The sequence below is a fragment of the Syngnathus scovelli genome, chromosome 9 (assembly GCF_024217435.2).
Source record: "Syngnathus scovelli strain Florida chromosome 9, RoL_Ssco_1.2, whole genome shotgun sequence".
Lineage (NCBI taxonomy): Eukaryota > Metazoa > Chordata > Actinopteri > Syngnathiformes > Syngnathidae > Syngnathus > Syngnathus scovelli.
Genome location: NC_090855.1, coordinates 12,841,469 through 12,860,744, shown reverse-complemented (window position 1 = coordinate 12,860,744; position 19,276 = coordinate 12,841,469). Strand labels below are relative to the sequence as shown.

The 19,276-nt window shown below is 53.1% G+C and overlaps 2 protein-coding genes across 2 annotated transcripts; both read left to right on the top strand.

Moving 5' to 3' along the window:
- The first annotated feature begins 2,142 nt into the window (after positions 1–2,142).
- LOC125975740 (cyclin-D1-binding protein 1 homolog) lies at positions 2,143–5,846 on the top strand. Its single transcript, XM_068651841.1, has 8 exons — positions 2,143–2,166; positions 2,973–3,056; positions 3,136–3,217; positions 3,405–3,501; positions 3,575–3,647; positions 4,092–4,131; positions 4,293–4,369; positions 4,450–5,846. Exons 1-8 carry the CDS (start codon positions 2,143–2,145, stop codon positions 5,080–5,082), a joined length of 1,110 nt encoding a protein of 369 aa, XP_068507942.1. The 3' UTR covers positions 5,083–5,846.
- A 7,942-nt stretch (positions 5,847–13,788) lies between these two features.
- LOC137840612 (cyclin-D1-binding protein 1 homolog) lies at positions 13,789–18,049 on the top strand. Its single transcript, XM_068651840.1, has 9 exons — positions 13,789–13,792; positions 14,450–14,521; positions 14,619–14,698; positions 14,782–14,863; positions 15,051–15,147; positions 15,221–15,293; positions 15,738–15,777; positions 15,939–16,015; positions 16,096–18,049. The coding sequence occupies exons 1-9, from the start codon at positions 13,789–13,791 to the stop codon at positions 16,807–16,809; spliced, it is 1,239 nt and encodes a 412-aa protein (XP_068507941.1). The 3' UTR covers positions 16,810–18,049.
- Positions 18,050–19,276: the final 1,227 nt, after the last annotated feature.

Below are 19,276 nucleotides of genomic sequence, written 5' to 3'. Positions count from 1 at the left end.
ATCACATGGTTAAGTTTGTTTCTATATTGTTTGTACTTATCATGATTCATAGATGAAGGATTAGTGATGAATTTTTTTGTATAGCTTATTTTTGTGCCTAAGAGATTTAGTAATTGCCTGAATAGCCCAAGACTTCGAACGAGATTCACATTTTCAGCTTGTTTTCTACGCCTTTAAAGCAACTTCCACAATGTCTTTATTTTTATCCCCAAATTTCTCACAAGCTCAATAACATGGGAAAAAGCTGAAATAAAGGAACAAAACTGTCATGAAATTTTGTCAGTAATAATAACTTGTGACATTCTAAAGGCATCAAAAACAGACAAAAAGGCTGAGAAATTTTCCATTGTTAGAATGGAATGGCCTGTGACTGAGTTGCTTATGTGAAGCCGTGTGCATCTGTTTACGGATGAGCACAAAGAGAAGCATTTTGATTCGAGATGAGCATAGGGAACGATTATCTGCCATAAAAGCAATCCCTCCAGTACGGCTGTTGACAGCCCATTCTCATTTTGGCTATCAAAGATTTTCAAACAATTTCTGGAAATTTGTATCCCTAACGAGCACATAGTGTCTCAAGAAAGGACTCACCACTTTTTGACAAATTTTTCTGAAATGTTTCATGTCTTAAGCTTCATTTTGCCATCATTAGGCTCAAATGCTTTATTGTGTTAAGAACGTTTTCTCACCATAACAAGGTGAATGTATACTGACAAAAAGTACTACCGTATTTGCCGGTGTATTGGTCGACCTTTTTGGATCCAAAATCGACCGAAAAAAATCCACCTCGACTTATACACCGAGTCATAAAATTTAACTTCGTATTCATCGCTTCAAATGTGATGGTAACCAAGGCCGTTTCTCATGCATCTCATTGTGCGTTGCACTTAGAAAATTTGAACCGGGCGGCGTGCGCGAGTGCGCGGCCCGCTGGAAGTCGAATAAGGCTCAGCGATCTCCTCCGCGGTGCTTATAAACAGCCGATCCGCTCAGCGGGGGCTATTTTCGGCCACTTGGCGCGTGCGCACGGCCTCCCGGATGTGCCGGGCGGGTGCGCGAGCTCGCCGGCCGCTGGAAGTCGAATGAGGCTCCGCGATCTCCTCCGCGGTGCTTATAAACAGCCGATCCGCTCGGCGGGAGCTATTTTTGGCCACTTGGCGCGTGCGCACGGCCTCCCGGATGTGCTGGGCGGGTGCGCGAGCTCGCCGGCCGCTGGAAGTCGAATGAGGCTCCGCGATCTCCTCCGCGGTGCTTATAAAGTGCCGATCCGCTCGGCTTGGAGCTATTTCCGGCCTCCCGTTGGTGCCGGGCGGCGTGCGCGAGCTCGCCGGCCGCTGGAAGTCGAATGAGGCTCCGCGATCTCCTCCGCGGTGCTTATAAACAGCCGCATGCGCACGGCCTCCCGGAATTTGAACACATTTCGTCAATAAATTTCGCATATTGAATTTTGAAGTTTAATATAATGCAACAATTGAGCTCGACTTATTCAAAGGATATATCATAAAATCGTAAATTTCCGTCGAATTTTAGGGGGTCGACTTATACACCGAGTCGACCTGTACACCGGCAAATACGGTATATAGAAACAAACACACCTAAGCAATTATGGAGACAAATTGATTACCCACACAACTCACGCAACAAACAGCAAGCCTGAACGCACAGAGTCCTTTTTAAATAGCAGGTTCAATCAGTGCACCTGGCGGCACATATGAAACCAATCACTGACTCCGTCGAGTGCATCTCGGCTCGAGTCTGAGGTCACTTTGGCCAATTTGGAGCTCGGAAACGGCCTGGCCGAGCTAAAATGACTAACGTAGCGTGGTTATCAGACACTCTTTGGCATAACATGGAGTTAAAATGCTAACCTAACATAACTACACTATGATGTTTACCATGTCGCGCCAGGTGATGTAAATAAAATTAAGTCAAACGTAGTGAGGTAAAATGAAGCCAAGAATGCTGACGTGATAGCCGCACTACATTGTTTTTAGTAGGACTCAAGACGAGCATTTGTCGGGTGGTTGCGTGTTCCAGGATGTCACACGCAAACGTTACACACATAGAGGGGGAAACAACAACATGGTGGGCGACACTTACTGAGCGACAATGGCAGACAAAATGATAGTGGGCAACGCGATAATGGGTAACGCGGTGGAACAGAGAGTTGGCCACAGCAGATAAGACATGGGCAATAAAAACAAATCAGATGTTTATCATAAATGCAACAATAATTCTAGCAACATTCCATATCGACAAATACAAAGTTAGTACCTCAAAATTTCATAAGATTTATTTTATTATTTTTCAGCCCAAAACAAAACATTACAGAGTACGCCACGTATACATTTTAGATTCCAGAAAGATTAATTAAAAAATAAATGAGATAAATGGCTGACAGTTGATGACATAAGCCACTGTAATCATAGCCATATCAGGACATGAAAATATTTGATTAATCTACATAAAATATCATCATAAAATAAGAGCACAAAAAAATAATTACAAATGTGCACTTAAGTACCAGCAGCTTTAAAAAAAACTAAAATGTGTTTCCAACAAGCGATTGCAGAACAAACTTGAAATACGGGTTAGGGTTAAATGTGGTGAGCTAGTTTGTGGTGTGCAAATCCAACGAAACGTGATCAACAGGTAGATGCAATAGTGACTGATACTGCGCTTTTGAGTCTAGAGCCTTCTAAAATACTTTAGTGAACATATTTAAATCATCGAAATTTGGACATTTGTGTATTGATTCAAAGATGTTCTTCTGTATCGTGGAGCTAAAATGCTAACCTTCAAGTTTCTGTCTCTGACAGAGAAGCCAATGAGTCGGACGGAGACTTCAACCTCTCCAACGTTTGGGACACTTTGAGTTGAGTGCTCAAGTGGAAGTTGCATGCTCAACAATACCAGTTCAATGCCAATGAAACTCTCCTGCGCCAATGCAACTGCTAACCTCTGTGTTGCAGACCAGGCGGCAAAAGCGGTATCTCAGGAAGCCCCCAAACTCTGCCTGGCCTTCTCCAAGCCTCCCCTGCCGTCACAGCAAGTTAGTCAGTGAGACATTTTGCAAAGATGATTAACCCGCCAACATATACGTATATAAAATTATCTTGTGTTTCTGTGCCACAGGATGTAGGGCAGCTGGCCGACTCTGTCCTCAAGAGTGTCCTCAGCCTCTCCACTGTTTATTACTGGCTTCCCAATAGCAGAGGTAAGACGTGCTAACTGGCGCCATCTCCTGCTTTCAGGTGGCAGGGGTGGTCAGAGGAACAGGCCGGACTTGACCTCCAGCATTGTGTGTGTCGGCGATGCTCCTCCAGAAGAGTTGTAACGTGCCAGGAAATGTTGCGCTCTTTATTTCTTCACCTTGTTTGCTTGACTCACCGCCTCTGTGTCAGGCGTCACTCTACGACAGCAAGTCCGAGACGCCGTCGTGCAGGCCCTGGAGGGCCTGACGCAGCTTCTGGAGGTCATACTGACTTCACCGCTACAGAGGTACGCACATTGAACAACAAAGGAGGCAGGCTCCGGCTTGGGGAAGGTGAACAACTGACTTGTCTCCTTCTAGTCTGACTCAGGAGCAGTTGACGTCTACAGGGGTGTGTGGTCAGCATGTGACCGCTTCACCTGCATACCACATGGTGAGTTAGCGTGCAACTACCAGCTAACCTCTGTAACTTAGCTACCTGCCTCTCGATTGCCCTGCCAATATATACACAACGTAGTCTACCTCCCTTTCCACCCACCTCTCTACAAACAAACAAATACCAACCTTATTTCAAGCTATTGGGTCCTCATGAACTTTGCATATACAAAAAGAGTCAATCTGACCTCAGAGTCATCCTAGCCAGTGGTTGGCGCTACACTGCGTGAATTTCAGACATCAGCGAATAATCTGATGAATCATCACATGTATCGAAAGGTTTGTTGAGATAAGTAAAATGCCGAAAAGTACTGGTTGTATTGGTACTTGGTGCTACTCGCTGAGGACTCAAGAAGGACTACTTGGCCTGACGTCAGTCTGAGCAAAAAGCACCATTGCATGTGTCTACCCAACTTTTTACCGTTTGTCTGTTGCAATTTAGCTGCTGGCCCATCTCTTGTTCTACATTCCTTTCAAGCAAAGTAAGCACACCTTCCTACCCTGTGCCAAATTTGTACTGACTTTTCAGCCTTGTGACTTGGCTAGCCACCAAGGGACCGACCGACGCAGCGAGCTTGCTGCCATCTTCTTTTCTAGCGACCATGCTGAACAAGCTCCCTTCATATCGCTCTCTCAAATGCAGACAAAAAGGCTGCAGCGGTGCTGGTCCTAAGCGGTAAGAGCGGCATCGTCAAAGACGCCATCGAGGAGTTAGAGCAGGTGCGAGCCGCGAGGAAGCAAGGTGACCAGGCTGCGCGCGCTCCTCCATCTGAACGGGAAGGCGGGCGTTGATCTCGCAGGCGCTGTCGGAAGCCCGTGACCCGTCGGGCGATGCCCCTGATCAGCAGGAGGATGGCGAGGAGCCGCACGCTAACCAGGACGCGTACTGGTCGGTGCGGGACCGCCGCGTGGTGGCCGCCTGCCAGGGGATGATGAAGGTCACTGCCGCCTGCCTGAGGAAAACCATTGCGGCCGTCAGGATCCGCGGGGACGCCGATGAGCCGCAGAGGGTGGGGCAGCTGGATCGCCTGCTTGACGGCATCAAGGAAATCAGCCCAGGGTTCGCGTGCAAACTGACCAACGCACAAACTGACCAACGCACAAACACCCACGCGCACACGCCACCTATTTATCTAGAAGAATATCTTCCTTCCCACGCACATATTTGGGAAGGTTATATTTACTATTGTTTGGAATGCAACAACACCCAAGCTTGGCAGCGGCACCCAAGTGAAGAAGAAAAATGCTTTTCGCAAGATAGGTTTCTCGTTTTCACACGACAAGTTGTAATTAAAGACTACAACACGCCCCCCCCCCACACACACACACGCACACAAACATCCATCCATCTATTTTCTGAACCGCTTTTCCCCACGGGGGTTGTGGGCGTGCTGGACCCCAGTGCAATCGTCATCTCTTGCTCACTCTGTTGAAACGGTAATTGGGAATGGCACTCCCAGCGCTTCACACTGCTTCCTCATTAACCTTCTGATGGAGCAGCGTCAGGAGTAATCGCCCTCAATGTTTGTTGTAGTTTGAAGGCCTTGGAAAAAACAAGTGCCATCAAAGCGTGCCTCGGGTTTTTCTATTTTGTGGATTTCAGTTGATTGCCAGGGGGGTCTGGAGCATAGAGGGCGGCTTACTCTCGCGACAGCTGGGGTAGGAAATTAGGTTCACTTGAGTTACCCAACTAGCAGAACCTGTTTGAGGTCTGCTTTGAGTTGACTGGCACTGATGCATGAATGCAGGCCCAGGCCTGGTAAGAAGTCAGCCAAGGGGACTGTGCACAGGTGTGAAGAAATAAGCAGATATTTGGGTGTGTTTGGGAACACTGCCAGATGCTTCTGGCTCCATCCATCTCACAAGTTTTGCCCGCAAACAGAATTCAGCTTTGTCGAGCTGTCGTCTTCCTGTCTGTCTCCCCCAAACCAGGTCCACCAGGTTATTGGCACCTGGGTGTCCCGTTTTGGCACTCCATCGGACATCTCCTCAGACCGTGGCGTTCAGTTCACATCTGAACTTTGGAACACTGTCGCAGGGAGCTTGGGTGTTAAACTCCACTGCAACACGGCCTACCACCCCCAGAGCAATAGCCTCTGTGAACATTTTCACAGGTCAATGAAAGCCTCCCTGGGTGCTGGCCTGAAGGACAAACCATGGGTCATGCTGGGCATCAGGACTGCACCAAAATTAGACCTCCAGGCCTCCTCCGTGGAGCTGGTCTATGGTCAGCCACTACGGGTGCTTGGGGAGTTCATCCCCAGCACCACAACCCCGTGGTCCGCCGCACTCCAAAGCTCCAGCATGTTGGACAATGCCAGGCTGTTTGCTCCGCTTCCTACCTCCTGCCATGGTTTGCCAAACTCTCACGTCCCCAGTAGCCTTCGGTCTGTTGGGTATGTCTTTATTCGAGTTGACGGCCACAGCGGACCTCTCCGTCCGCCTTAAGAAGGCCCTTTCCGTGTCGTGGAAACGGGGGACAAGCACTTTGTGGTAGACATTGGGGGAAAGCCGGAGTGTGTGTCTGTGGACCGCCTTAAACCAGCTCACCTAGATCTACCCAGGCCTGTTGAGTTGGTGCATCCCCTGAAACGGGGTTGGCCTCCGACTCGGCCCCCTCTTCCCGTTCCTCCTGCCCCTCGACCATGCCCCAGGGGAGCCCTACAGACAGGCACGGTGGGGGTGGGGGGCGGTTCCGCCTTCTCTCGTTCAGCGGAGCCACACTGGACATTTGATTCGCCCCCCACGCCGTTGATCATCGATTTTTTTCTTTTGTCAGGTTTTTCTTTTAAAGTGAATTCGGAGGGGGGGGGGGGGGGGGTCATCTGTAGTACTTTCTCCAAGTACGACATAATTCACTTTATCATGTGTGTTCTGTTATATGTTATGACCTTCTGATTAAATTTTGAGTTGCGGTCCCATTAATAATTACAGTGACGTTTGTAAGGGAACGGACAGTACAGCCAAGTGCGTAGCGACGGGCTTTATTGGAGAAGGGGATGATGGGAACAGCTGGCGCTGGAGCGGCGATCGGGCTGGAGAGGACAAACGATTCTGCGGGGGTTCCAAATAGTCAAGCGAGTCCGTATCTTCAGGACTGATGAGCAAAGCAGCATCAAGGGACAGACTGACACTCAGGTCTGCGCTGGCGGCGCTGATATAGCGCTGTCCATGAGCCCGTGGCAGGTGACGGCGATTCCCTTGACAGGGGGGCGTGGTCCTGTCGCCGGTGGCACCAGCACGTGACAGAACCCCCCCCACAAGGGACGGCTCCCGACGTCCCCAGGAACCAAAAACAAAAAAAAAAAAAAAAAAGGAAGGCAATCCCCCGGGCGACCAGGTGGGGGGGTCAGCACACCGCCGAAATGTCCGACACCTCGCCTGACGCAGGATCGACGGACGCGGGAGCAGAAGACCCCGGCACCGGCGGGCAAGACCTCCCCTCGTCCCTCCTCGGGCGCCCGCGCCGAGGACCCGGTTGGTCCGGATGGCAGCGATGGAACTCCGTGATGAGCGAACGGTCGAGTATCCAGCGGCTCGGAACCCAGGAGCGGTGCGCGTCGTCATAACCCTCCCAATCCACGAGGTATTGGAGGCCACGCCCGCGCCGCCGCGATCGGAGCAGGGAGCGGACAGCGTAAGCCGGGCCCCCATCAACGAGCTGGGGCGGCGGCGGCGGAACGGGCGCCGGCGCCAACGCGCTCTCATGGATGGGCCGCACATGGGACACGTGGAACGTGGGGTGAACCTTCATGGACTCTGGAAGGAGAAGACAGACTGCGGCCGGGCCAATCACCTTCTGAATAGGGAACGGTCCAACAAAGCGGGGCGCCAGTTTGCGGGATCCTGCTCGCAGCGGCAAATCCCGCGTCGAGAGCCACACACGCTGCCCCACTCTGTACTCCGGAGCCGGTGTCCGGTGCTTGTTCGCCTGGCGGGCGTAGCCTGAAACAGAGCAGAGAAGAGTGACCCGGCCCCTCGCCCAGGCGCGATGACAACGGCGGACACAAGCCTGGGCCGACGGGCACGCCGCACCACGCTCCTGGTGGGCGAACAAGGGTGGCTGGTACCCGAAGACGCAGTGGAAAGGCGAAAGTCCAGTAGCCGAGCTGGGGAGGGAATTGTGAGCGTACTCTACCCAGGGAAGCTGTTGGACCCACCCACGCTGGTCCCCGGCGGCCATGCATCGGAGAGACCTGCCCAGTTCCTGGTTCAGGCGCTCCGCTTGACCGTTGGACTGAGGGTGAAACCCCGAGGAGAGGCTGGCCGTGGCGCCGAGGAGTCGGCAGAACTCCGTCCAGAAGGTGGAAGCGAATTGAGGTCCTCGGTCTGACACGATGTCTTGTGGGAGACCGTGGTGGCGAAACACCTCCCGCACCATGATGGACGCCGTCTGCTTCGCAGATGGGAGCTTAGGCAGAGGGATGAAATGCGTCATCTTGCTAAAACGGTCCACCACCGTGAGGACCACCGTGTTTCCCTCAGAGGGGGGGAGGCCCGTGACAAAGTCGATCGACAGGTGAGACCAGGGACGCTGGGGGACCGGCAAGGGTTGAAGCAGCCCGGCCGGAGGACGAGTAGACGTCTTGTAGCGGTTACAAATTGAGCAGGCTCTGACGTAATCGCTGGTGTCCACTTGCCAGGTGGGCCACCAGAAACGCTGTGCCACCACGTACCTCGTGCGTGCCGCGCCGGGATGACAGGCCAGGCGTGAGTCGTGCGCCCATTGCAGCACGGACGACCGCAGACCTTCAGGGACGAACAGGCGACCCTCCGGGCAGTTGCTGGGGCCGGGTTGATCGCGTGATGCGGCTTCCACTTGGCGTTCGATCACCCATGTAAGAGCCGCCACCCGAACTGAGCTCGGGAGGATAGTGGGAGGCGGACCCTGTCCCTCCTCCCCCCCAGGAAACAAACGCGACAGGGCGTCCGCCTTCGCGTTACGGGAACCCGGTCTATAGGAAAGAGAGAACTCAAACCGGTCAAAGAACAGAGCCCACCGTGCTTGTCTTGCGTTCAGCCTCTTGGCCGATCGTAGACACTCCAAGTTGCGGTGGTCGGTCCAGACGATGAACGGAGTGGTGGCGCCCTCCAGCCAATGCCGCCACTCCTCCAAGGCCAACTTGACGGCGAGGAGCTCCCGATTCCCGATGTCATAGTTTCGTTCCGAGGCCGACAGACGGCGAGAAAAGAAGGCGCACGGGTGGAGGCGATCGTCTTGGCGGCTACGTTGAGACAACACCGCCCCGACACCCACGTTCGAGGCGTCCACCTCGACCACGAACTGTCTGTCGGGATCGGGAACCCTGAGGATGGGAGCGGATGTGAACCTCCTCTTAAGCTCCTGAAATGCCCGTTCTGCCCGTTCCGTCCATTTGTACGGGGAGGCGGGGCTGGTAAGGGAGGTGAGGGGCGCGGCCACCGTGCTGTATCCACGGATAAAACGGCGATAAAAGTTCGCGAACCCTAAGAACTGTTGCAGTCGCTTGCGTGTTTCGGGAACAGGCCATGACGTGACCGCTTGCACCTTCCCAGGGTCCATCTCGATGGATCCCTCACGCACCACATAGCCGAGGAATTTGACAGAGGAGGCGTGGAACTCGCACTTCTCCGCGTTCACGTAGAGCGAATTCTCAAGGAGACGGCGCAGCACCGCCCGTACATGCTTGATGTGCTCAGGGAGCGAGCGGGAGAAAATGAGGATGTCGTCTAAATAAACGAACACGAATTTGTCCAGCATGTCTCGTAGCACGTCGTTAATCAGTGACTGGAAAACCGCTGGGGCGTTGGTGAGCCCAAACGGAACCACCAAGTACTCGTAGTGTCCGCTCGGGGTGTTGAAAGCCGTCTTCCACTCGTCTCCCTCCCGGATGCGGATCAGGTGGTAGGCGTTGCGAAGATCCAGCTTGGTGAAAATGGTGGCTCCCTGAAGGCTCTCGAAGGCGGAAGACAGAAGAGGCAGAGGGTATCGGTTCTTCACAGTGATCTCGTTTATTCCCCGGTAGTCGATACACGGGCGTAGCGTGCCCTCCCTCTTCTTCACGAAGAAAAACCCCGCTCCTGCAGGTGAAGAGGATGGTCGTATGATACCGGCTGCCAGGGACTCCCGGATGTATTCCTCCATAGCCCGGCGCTCAGGAGCGGACAGGGAGTAGACGCGTCCTTTGGGAGGGAAGGTGCCGGGTAACAGCTCGATAGCGCAGTCGTAGGACCGGTGTGGAGGAAGAGAAGTGGCCCTGGCTTTACTAAAAACCTCCTTGAGTTCGTGATAAAACGCTGGGACATTGGGGATGTCGGGACTGTACCTCGGCGGGGCTCTGCTGAGTGGGCTGGTGGCCGCCTTCAGGCACACCTGATGGCAGCGTTCGCTCCACTGCCGAACAACCCCCACCTCCCAGTCCAGCACCGGGTTGTGCTGCCGCAACCAAGGGTGCCCCAGTATGAGCTGCTGTCCTGGGAGGGAAAGAAGAAAAAACTGGATGGTCTCGTGGTGATTGCCCGAGAGCAGTAACTTAATTGGTTCCGTCACGAAAGCCACCTCGCCGATCAGACGGCCATCAATGGCACGTGCGGGAATAGACGGGCTCAGAGGGAGGAAGCCGACACCCCACTTGCGTGCCAGGCTAATGTCCATGATGTTCCCCTCCGCGCCGGAATCCACCAAGGCCGCCACGTTCTGGTCGCCCGCCGCGAGCTGGACGCGTGCCTGTAGCGTGAGCGTGCTGGGGCTGGGAGAGCCGGTGCTGGTCGAGCTCACGCGGATCCCCCGACGCCGCGTGAGCTCCGGCCTCTTTAACGGGCACCCCGCTACCCGATGGCCCCCCTCCCCACAGTAAAAACACAAGCCCAGTGAGGGGCGTCGACGGTGCTCCTCCGAGGGAACCCGAGCCCCTCCCAGATCCATGGGCTCGGCGGGTGGTGTGGTTGGCGGGTCCCCAGCAGACGGAGGAATGTGACCACACGGGTTTTGCGGGGACCTCCTCTCCCGATCGCGCCGCCGCGTCTGGATCCGCCGGTCTACTCGGGCCGCCAAGTCCATCGCGCCCTTCAGGGTTCGCGGGCGATCGTACGCAACCAGTCCCTCCTTCATGTACTCAGCGAGTCCGTTTAGGAAGGTGCTAACGAGCGCCGGCGTGTTCCATCCGCTGCTGCCGGCCAACGTCTGGAACTTAAGGGCGTACTCTCCGACCGATCGGCTACCTTGACGCAGCGTCACCAGTTCCTCGGCGGCGTCCTCGGCGGCGGATCCCAGGTCGAACAGGCGGAGCAATTCCTCCGCGAAGGCGTCGATGGAATCGCAAGACGGGGCCATCCTTTCATATTCGGCCAGGCCCCACAGCCGCGCCTCGCCCGTGAGGTGGGTTAGGACGAACCCGACCTTGGCTGATTCCGACGAAAACGTGATTGGCTGGAGGCTGAACATTATGCGGCAGTTCGTCACGAATGCCCTCACGTGCTTGGGATCGCCGTTAAACTTCTCGATGTTGCCAAGGCGGGGCTCCGGGACGTCCATGAGCGTCCTGGCCTCGGCAGACGAGCGGTGCGGGGGTACCGTGACAGCCGGGGACGCAGCCACCGACAGTCTCTGGAGGGCTTGGGCCATCTCCTGCTGCTGTAGCTGTTGCTGCTGACCAACCTTGATCAGGTGCCGGATGTCGGCAGACAGGCTGCTGACGGCGGTCTCGGCTCGCTCCAGTCGACTCAATGCCGTCTCGTCGTTCGCTGGCTGCATAGCGTTGGTCAGTCTGTACTGTAAGGGAACGGACAGTACAGCCAAGTGCGTAGCGACGGGCTTTATTGGAGAAGGGGATGATGGGAACAGCTGGCGCTGGAGCGGCGATCGGGCTGGAGAGGACAAACGATTCTGCGGGGGTTCCAAATAGTCAAGCGAGTCCGTATCTTCGGGACTGATGAGCAAAGCAGGATCAAGGGACAGACTGACACTCAGGTCTGCGCTGGCGGCGCTGATATAGCGCTGTCCATGAGCCCGTGGCAGGTGACGGCGATTCCCTTGACAGGGGGGCGTGGTCCTGTCGCCGGTGGCACCAGCACGTGACACGTTTACCGTTGCCGGCTTTTTCTGTCATGCCCACGGGATGTAGTTTGGTCAGTTAATAATCACGGCTCACAGAGTCTGAATGTTCTAATTTTCAGCTTGTTTTCTACGCCTTTAAAGCAACTTCCACAATGTCTTTATTTTTATCCCCAAATTTTTCACAAGCTCAATAACATGGGAAAAAGCTGAAATAAAGGAACAAAACTGTCGTGAAATCTTGTCAGTAATAATAACTTGTGACATTCTAAAGGCATCAAAAACAGACAAAAAGGCTGAGAAATTTTCCATTGTTAGAATGGAATGGCCTGTGACTGAGTTGCTTATGTGAAGCCGTGTGCATCTGTTTACGGATGAGCACAAAGAGAAGCATTTTGATTCGAGATGAGCATAGGGAACGATTATCTGCCATAAAAGCAATCCCTCCAGTACGGCTGTTGACAGCCCATTCTCATTTTGGCTATCAAAGATTTTCAAACAATTTCTGGAAATTTGTATCCCTAACGAGCACACAGTGTCTCAAGAAAGGACTCACCACTTTTTGACAAATTTTTCTGAAATGTTTCATGTCTTAAGCTTCATTTTGCCATCATTAGGCTCAAATGCTTTATTGTGTTAAGAACGTTTTCTCACCATAACAAGGTGAATGTATACTGACAAAAAGTACTACCGTATTTGCCGGTGTATTGGTCGACCTTTTTCGATCCAAAATCGACCGAAAAAAATCCACCTCGACTTATACACCGAGTCATAAAATTTAACTTCGTATTCATCGCTTCAAATGTGATGGTAACCAAGGCCGTTTCTCATGCATCTCATTGTGCGTTGCACTTAGAAAATTTGAACCGGGCGGCGTGCGCGAGTGCGCGGCCCGCTGGAAGTCGAATGAGGCTCAGCGATCTCCTCCGCGGTGCTTATAAACAGCCGATCCGCTCGGCGGGGGCTATTTTCGGCCACTTGGCGCGTGCGCACGGCCTCCCGGATGTGCCGGGCGGGTGCGCGAGCTCGCCGGCCGCTGGAAGTCGAATGAGGCTCCGCGATCTCCTCCGCGGTGCTTATAAACAGCCGATCCGCTCGGCGGGAGCTATTTTCGGCCACTTGGCGCGTGCGCACGGCCTCCCGGATGTGCTGGGCGGGTGCGCGAGCTCGCCGGCCGCTGGAAGTCGAATGAGGCTCCGCGATCTCCTCCGCGGTGCTTATAAAGTGCCGATCCGCTCGGCTTGGAGCTATTTCCGGCCTCCCGTTGGTGCCGGGCGGCGTGCACGAGCTCGCCGGCCGCTGGAAGTCGAATGAGGCTCCGCGATCTCCTCCGCGGTGCTTATAAACAGCCGCATGCGCACGGCCTCCCGGAATTTGAACACATTTCGTCAATAAATTTCGCATATTGAATTTTGAAGTTTAATATAATGCAACAATTGAGCTCGACTTATACAAAGGATATATCATAAAATCGTAAATTTCCGTCGAATTTTAGGGGGTCGACTTATACACCGAGTCGACCTGTACACCGGCAAATACGGTATATAGAAACAAACACACCTAAGCAATTATGGAGACAAATTGACTACCCACACAACTCACGCAACAAACAGCAAGCCTGAACGCACAGAGTCCTTTTTAAATAGCAGGTTCAATCAGTGCACCTGGCGGCACATATGAAACCAATCACTGACTCCGTCGAGTGCATCTCGGCTCGAGTCTGAGGTCACTTTGGCCAATTTGGAGCTCGGAAACGGCCTGGCCGAGCTAAAATGACTAACGTAGCGTGGTTATCAGACACTCTTTGGCATAACATGGAGTTAAAATGCTAACCTAACATAACTACACTATGATGTTTACCATGTCGCGCCAGGTGATGTAAATAAAATTAAGTCAAACGTAGTGAGGTAAAATGAAGCCAAGAATGCTGACGTGATAGCCGCACTACATTGTTTTTAGTAGGACTCAAGACGAGCATTTGTCGGGTGGTTGCGTGTTCCAGGATGTCACACGCAAACGTTACACACATAGAGGGGGAAACAACAACATGGTGGGCGACACTTACTGAGCGACAATGGCAGACAAAATGATAGTGGGCAACGCGATAATGGGTAACGCGGTGGAACAGAGAGTTGGCCACAGCAGATAAGACATGGGCAATAAAAACAAATCAGATGTTTATCATAAATGCAACAATAATTCTAGCAACATTCCATATCGACAAATACAAAGTTAGTACCTCAAAATTTCATAAGATTTATTTTATTATTTTTCAGCCCAAAACAAAACATTACAGAGTACGCCACGTATACATTTTAGATTCCAGAAAGATTAATTAAAAAATAAATGAGATAAATGGCTGACAGTTGATGACATAAGCCACTGTAATCATAGCCATATCAGGACATGAAAATATTTGATTAATCTACATAAAATATCATCATAAAATAAGAGCACAAAAAAATAATTACAAATGTGCACTTAAGTACCAGCAGCTTTAAAAAAAACTAAAATGTGTTTCCAACAAGCGATTGCAGAACAAACTTGAAATACGGGTTAGGGTTAAATGTGGTGAGCTAGTTTGTGGTGTGCAAATCCAACGAAACGTGATCAACAGGTAGATGCAATAGTGACTGATACTGCGCTTTTGAGTCTAGAGCCTTCTAAAATACTTTAGTGAACATATTTAAATCATCGAAATTTGGACATTTGTGTATTGATTCAAAGATGTTCTTCTGTATCGTGGAGCTAAAATGCTAACCTTCAAGTTTCTGTCTCTGACAGAGAAGCCAATGAGTCGGACGGAGACTTCAACCTCTCCAACGTTTGGGACACTTTGAGTTGAGTGCTCAAGTGGAAGTTGCATGCTCAACAATACCAGTTCAATGCCAATGAAACTCTCCTGCGCCAATGCAACTGCTAACCTCTGTGTTGCAGACCAGGCGGCAAAAGCGGTATCTCAGGAAGCCCCCAAACTCTGCCTGGCCTTCTCCAAGCCTCCCCTGCCGTCACAGCAAGTTAGTCAGTGAGACATTTTGCAAAGATGATTAACCCGCCAACATATACGTATATAAAATTATCTTGTGTTTCTGTGCCACAGGATGTAGGGCAGCTGGCCGACTCTGTCCTCAAGAGTGTCCTCAGCCTCTCCACTGTTTATTACTGGCTTCCCAATAGCAGAGGTAAGACGTGCTAACTGGCGCCATCTCCTGCTTTCAGGTGGCAGGGGTGGTCAGAGGAACAGGCCGGACTTGACCTCCAGCATTGTGTGTGTCGGCGATGCTCCTCCAGAAGAGTTGTAACGTGCCAGGAAATGTTGCGCTCTTTATTTCTTCACCTTGTTTGCTTGACTCACCGCCTCTGTGTCAGGCGTCACTCTACGACAGCAAGTCCGAGACGCCGTCGTGCAGGCCCTGGAGGGCCTGACGCAGCTTCTGGAGGTCATACTGACTTCACCGCTACAGAGGTACGCACATTGAACAACAAAGGAGGCAGGCTCCGGCTTGGGGAAGGTGAACAACTGACTTGTCTCCTTCTAGTCTGACTCAGGAGCAGTTGACGTCTACAGGGGTGTGTGGTCAGCATGTGACCGCTTCACCTGCATACCACATGGTGAGTTAGCGTGCAACTACCAGCTAACCTCTGTAACTTAGCGACCTGCCTCTCGATTGCCCTGCCAATATATACACAACGTAGTCTACCTCCCTTTCCACCCACCTCTCTACAAACAAACAAATACCAACCTTATTTCAAGCTATTGGGTCCTCATGAACTTTGCATATACAAAAAGAGTCAATCTGACCTCAGAGTCATCCTAGCCAGTGGTTGGCGCTACACTGCGTGAATTTCAGACATCAGCGAATAATCTGATGAATCATCACATGTATCGAAAGGTTTGTTGAGATAAGTAAAATGCCGAAAAGTACTGGTTGTATTGGTACTTGGTGCTACTCGCTGAGGACTCAAGAAGGACTACTTGGCCTGACGTCAGTCTGAGCAAAAAGCACCATTGCATGTGTCTACCCAACTTTTTACCGTTTGTCTGTTGCAATTTAGCTGCTGGCCCATCTCTTGTTCTACATTCCTTTCAAGCAAAGTAAGCACACCTTCCTACCCTGTGCCAAATTTGTACTGACTTTTCAGCCTTGTGACTTGGCTAGCCACCAAGGGACCGACCGACGCAGCGAGCTTGCTGCCATCTTCTTTTCTAGCGACCATGCTGAACAAGCTCCCTTCATATCGCTCTCTCAAATGCAGACAAAAAGGCTGCAGCGGTGCTGGTCCTAAGCGGTAAGAGCGGCATCGTCAAAGACGCCATCGAGGAGTTAGAGCAGGTGCGAGCCGCGAGGAAGCAAGGTGACCAGGCTGCGCGCGCTCCTCCATCTGAACGGGAAGGCGGGCGTTGATCTCGCAGGCGCTGTCGGAAGCCCGTGACCCGTCGGGCGATGCCCCTGATCAGCAGGAGGAAGGCGAGGAGCCGCACGCTAACCAGGACGCGTACTGGTCGGTGCGGGACCGCCGCGTGGTGGCCGCCTGCCAGGGGATGATGAAGGTCACTGCCGCCTGCCTGAGGAAAACCATTGCGGCCGTCAGGATCCGCGGGGACGCCGATGAGCCGCAGAGGGTGGGGCAGCTGGATCGCCTGCTTGACGGCATCAAGGAAATCAGCCCAGGGTTCGCGTGCAAACTGACCAACGCACAAACTGACCAACGCACAAACACCCACGCGCACACGCCACCTATTTATCTAGAAGAATATCTTCCTTCCCACGCACATATTTGGGAAGGTTATATTTACTATTGTTTGGAATGCAACAACACCCAAGCTTGGCAGCGGCACCCAAGTGAAGAAGAAAAATGCTTTTCGCAAGATAGGTTTCTCGTTTTCACACGACAAGTTGTAATTAAAGACTACAACACGCCCCCCCCCCACACACACACACACGCACACAAACATCCATCCATCTATTTTCTGAACCGCTTTTCCCCACGGGGGTTGTGGGCGTGCTGGACCCCAGTGCAATCGTCTTCTCTTGCTCACTCTGTTGAAACGGTAATTGGGAATGGCACTCCCAGCGCTTCACACTGCTTCCTCATTAACCTTCTGATGGAGCAGCGTCAGGAGTAATCGCCCTCAATGTTTGTTGTAGTTTGAAGGCCTTGGAAAAAACAAGTGCCATCAAAGCGTGCCTCGGGTTTTTCTATTTTGTGGATTTCAGTTGATTGCCAGGGGGGTCTGGAGCATAGAGGGCGGCTTACTCTCGCGACAGCTGGGGTAGGAAATTAGGTTCACTTGAGTTACCCAACTAGCAGAACCTGTTTGAGGTCTGCTTTGAGTTGACTGGCACTGATGCATGAATGCAGGCCCAGGCCTGGTAAGAAGTCAGCCAAGGGGACTGTGCACAGGTGTGAAGAAATAAGCAGATATTTGGGTGTGTTTGGGAACACTGCCAGATGCTTCTGGCTCCATCCATCTCACAAGTTTTGCCCGCAAACAGAATTCAGCTTTGTCGAGCTGTCGTCTTCCTGTCTGTCTCCCCCAAACCAGGTCCACCAGGTTATTGGCACCTGGGTGTCCCGTTTTGGCACTCCATCGGACATCTCCTCAGACCGTGGCGTTCAGTTCACATCTGAACTTTGGAACACTGTCGCAGGGAGCTTGGGTGTTAAACTCCACTGCAACACGGTCTACCACCCCCAGAGCAATAGCCTCTGTGAACATTTTCACAGGTCAATGAAAGCCTCCCTGGGTGCTGGCCTGAAGGACAAACCATGGGTCATGCTGGGCATCAGGACTGCACCAAAATAAGACCTCCAGGCCTCCTCCGTGGAGCTGGTCTATGGTCAGCCACTACGGGTGCTTGGGGAGTTCATCCCCAGCACCACGACCCCGTGGTCCGCCGCACTCCAAAGCTCCAGCATGTTGGACAATGCCAGGCTGTTTGCTCCGCTTCCTACCTCCTGCCATGGTTTGCCAAACTCTCACGTCCCCAGTAGCCTTCGGTCTGTTGGGTATGTCTTTATTCGAGTTGACGGCCACAGCGGACCTCTCCGTCCGCCTTAAGAAGGCCCTTTCCGTGTCGTGGAAACGGGGGACAAGCACTTTGTGGTAGACATTGGGGGAAAGCCGGAGTGTGTGTCTGTGGACCGCCTTAAACCAGCTCACCTAGATCTACCCAGGCCTGTTGAGTTGGTGCATCCCCTGAAACGGGGTTGGCCTCCGACTCGGCCCCCTCTTCCCGTTCCTCCTGCCCCTCGACCATGCCCCAGGGGAACCCTACAGACAGGCACGGTGGGGGTGGGGGGCGGTTCCGCCTTCTCTCGTTCAGCGGAGCCACACTGGACATTTGATTCGCCCCCCACGCCGTTGATCATCGATTTTTTTCTTTTGTCAGGTTTTTCTTTTAAAGTGAATTCGGAGGGGGGGGGGGGGTCATCTGTAGTACTTTCTCCAAGTACGACATAATTCACTTTATCATGTGTGTTCTGTTATATGTTATGACCTTCTGATTAAATTTTGAGTTGCGGTCCCATTAATAATTACAGTGACGTTTGTAAGGGAACGGACAGTACAGCCAAGTGCGTAGCGACGGGCTTTATTGGAGAAGGGGATGATGGGAACAGCTGGCGCTGGAGCGGCGATCGGGCTGGAGAGGACAAACGATTCTGCGGGGGTTCCAAATAGTCAAGCGAGTCCGTATCTTCAGGACTGATGAGCAAAGCAGCATCAAGGGACAGACTGACACTCAGGTCTGCGCTGGCGGCGCTGATATAGCGCTGTCCATGAGCCCGTGGCAGGTGACGGCGATTCCCTTGACAGGGGGGCGTGGTCCTGTCGCCGGTGGCACCAGCACGTGACAGAACCCCCCCCACAAGGGACGGCTCCCGACGTCCCCAGGAACCAAAAACAAAACAAAAAACAAAAAAAGGAAGGCAATTCCCCGGGCGACCAGGTGGGGGGGTCAGCACACCGCCGAAATGTCCGACACCTCGCCTGACGCAGGATCGACGGACGCGGGAGCAGAAGACCCCGGCACCGGCGGGCAAGACCTCCCCTCGTCCCTCCTCGGGCGCCCGCGCCGAGGACCCGGTTGGTCCGGATGGCAGCGATGGAACTCCGTGATGAGCGAACGGTCGAGTATCCAGCGGCTCGGAACCCAGGAGCGGTGCGCGTCGTCATAACCCTCCCAATCCACGAGGTATTGGAGGCCACGCCCGCGCCGCCGCGATCGGAGCAGGGAGCGGACAGCGTAAGCCGGGCCCCCATCAACGAGCTGGGGCGGCGGCGGCGGAACGGGCGCCGGCGCCAACGCGCTCTCATGGATGGGCCGCACACGGGACACGTGGAACGTGGGGTGAACCTTCATGGACTCTGGAAGGAGAAGACGGACTGCGGCCGGGCCAATCACCTTCTGAATAGGGAACGGTCCAACAAAGCGGGGCGCCAGTTTGCGGGATCCTGCTCGCAGCGGCAAATCCCGCGTCGAGAGCCACACACGCTGCCCCACTCTGTACTCCGGAGCCGGTGTCCGGTGCTTGTTCGCCTGGCGGGCGTAGCCTGAAACAGAGCAGAGAAGAGTGACCCGGCCCCTCGC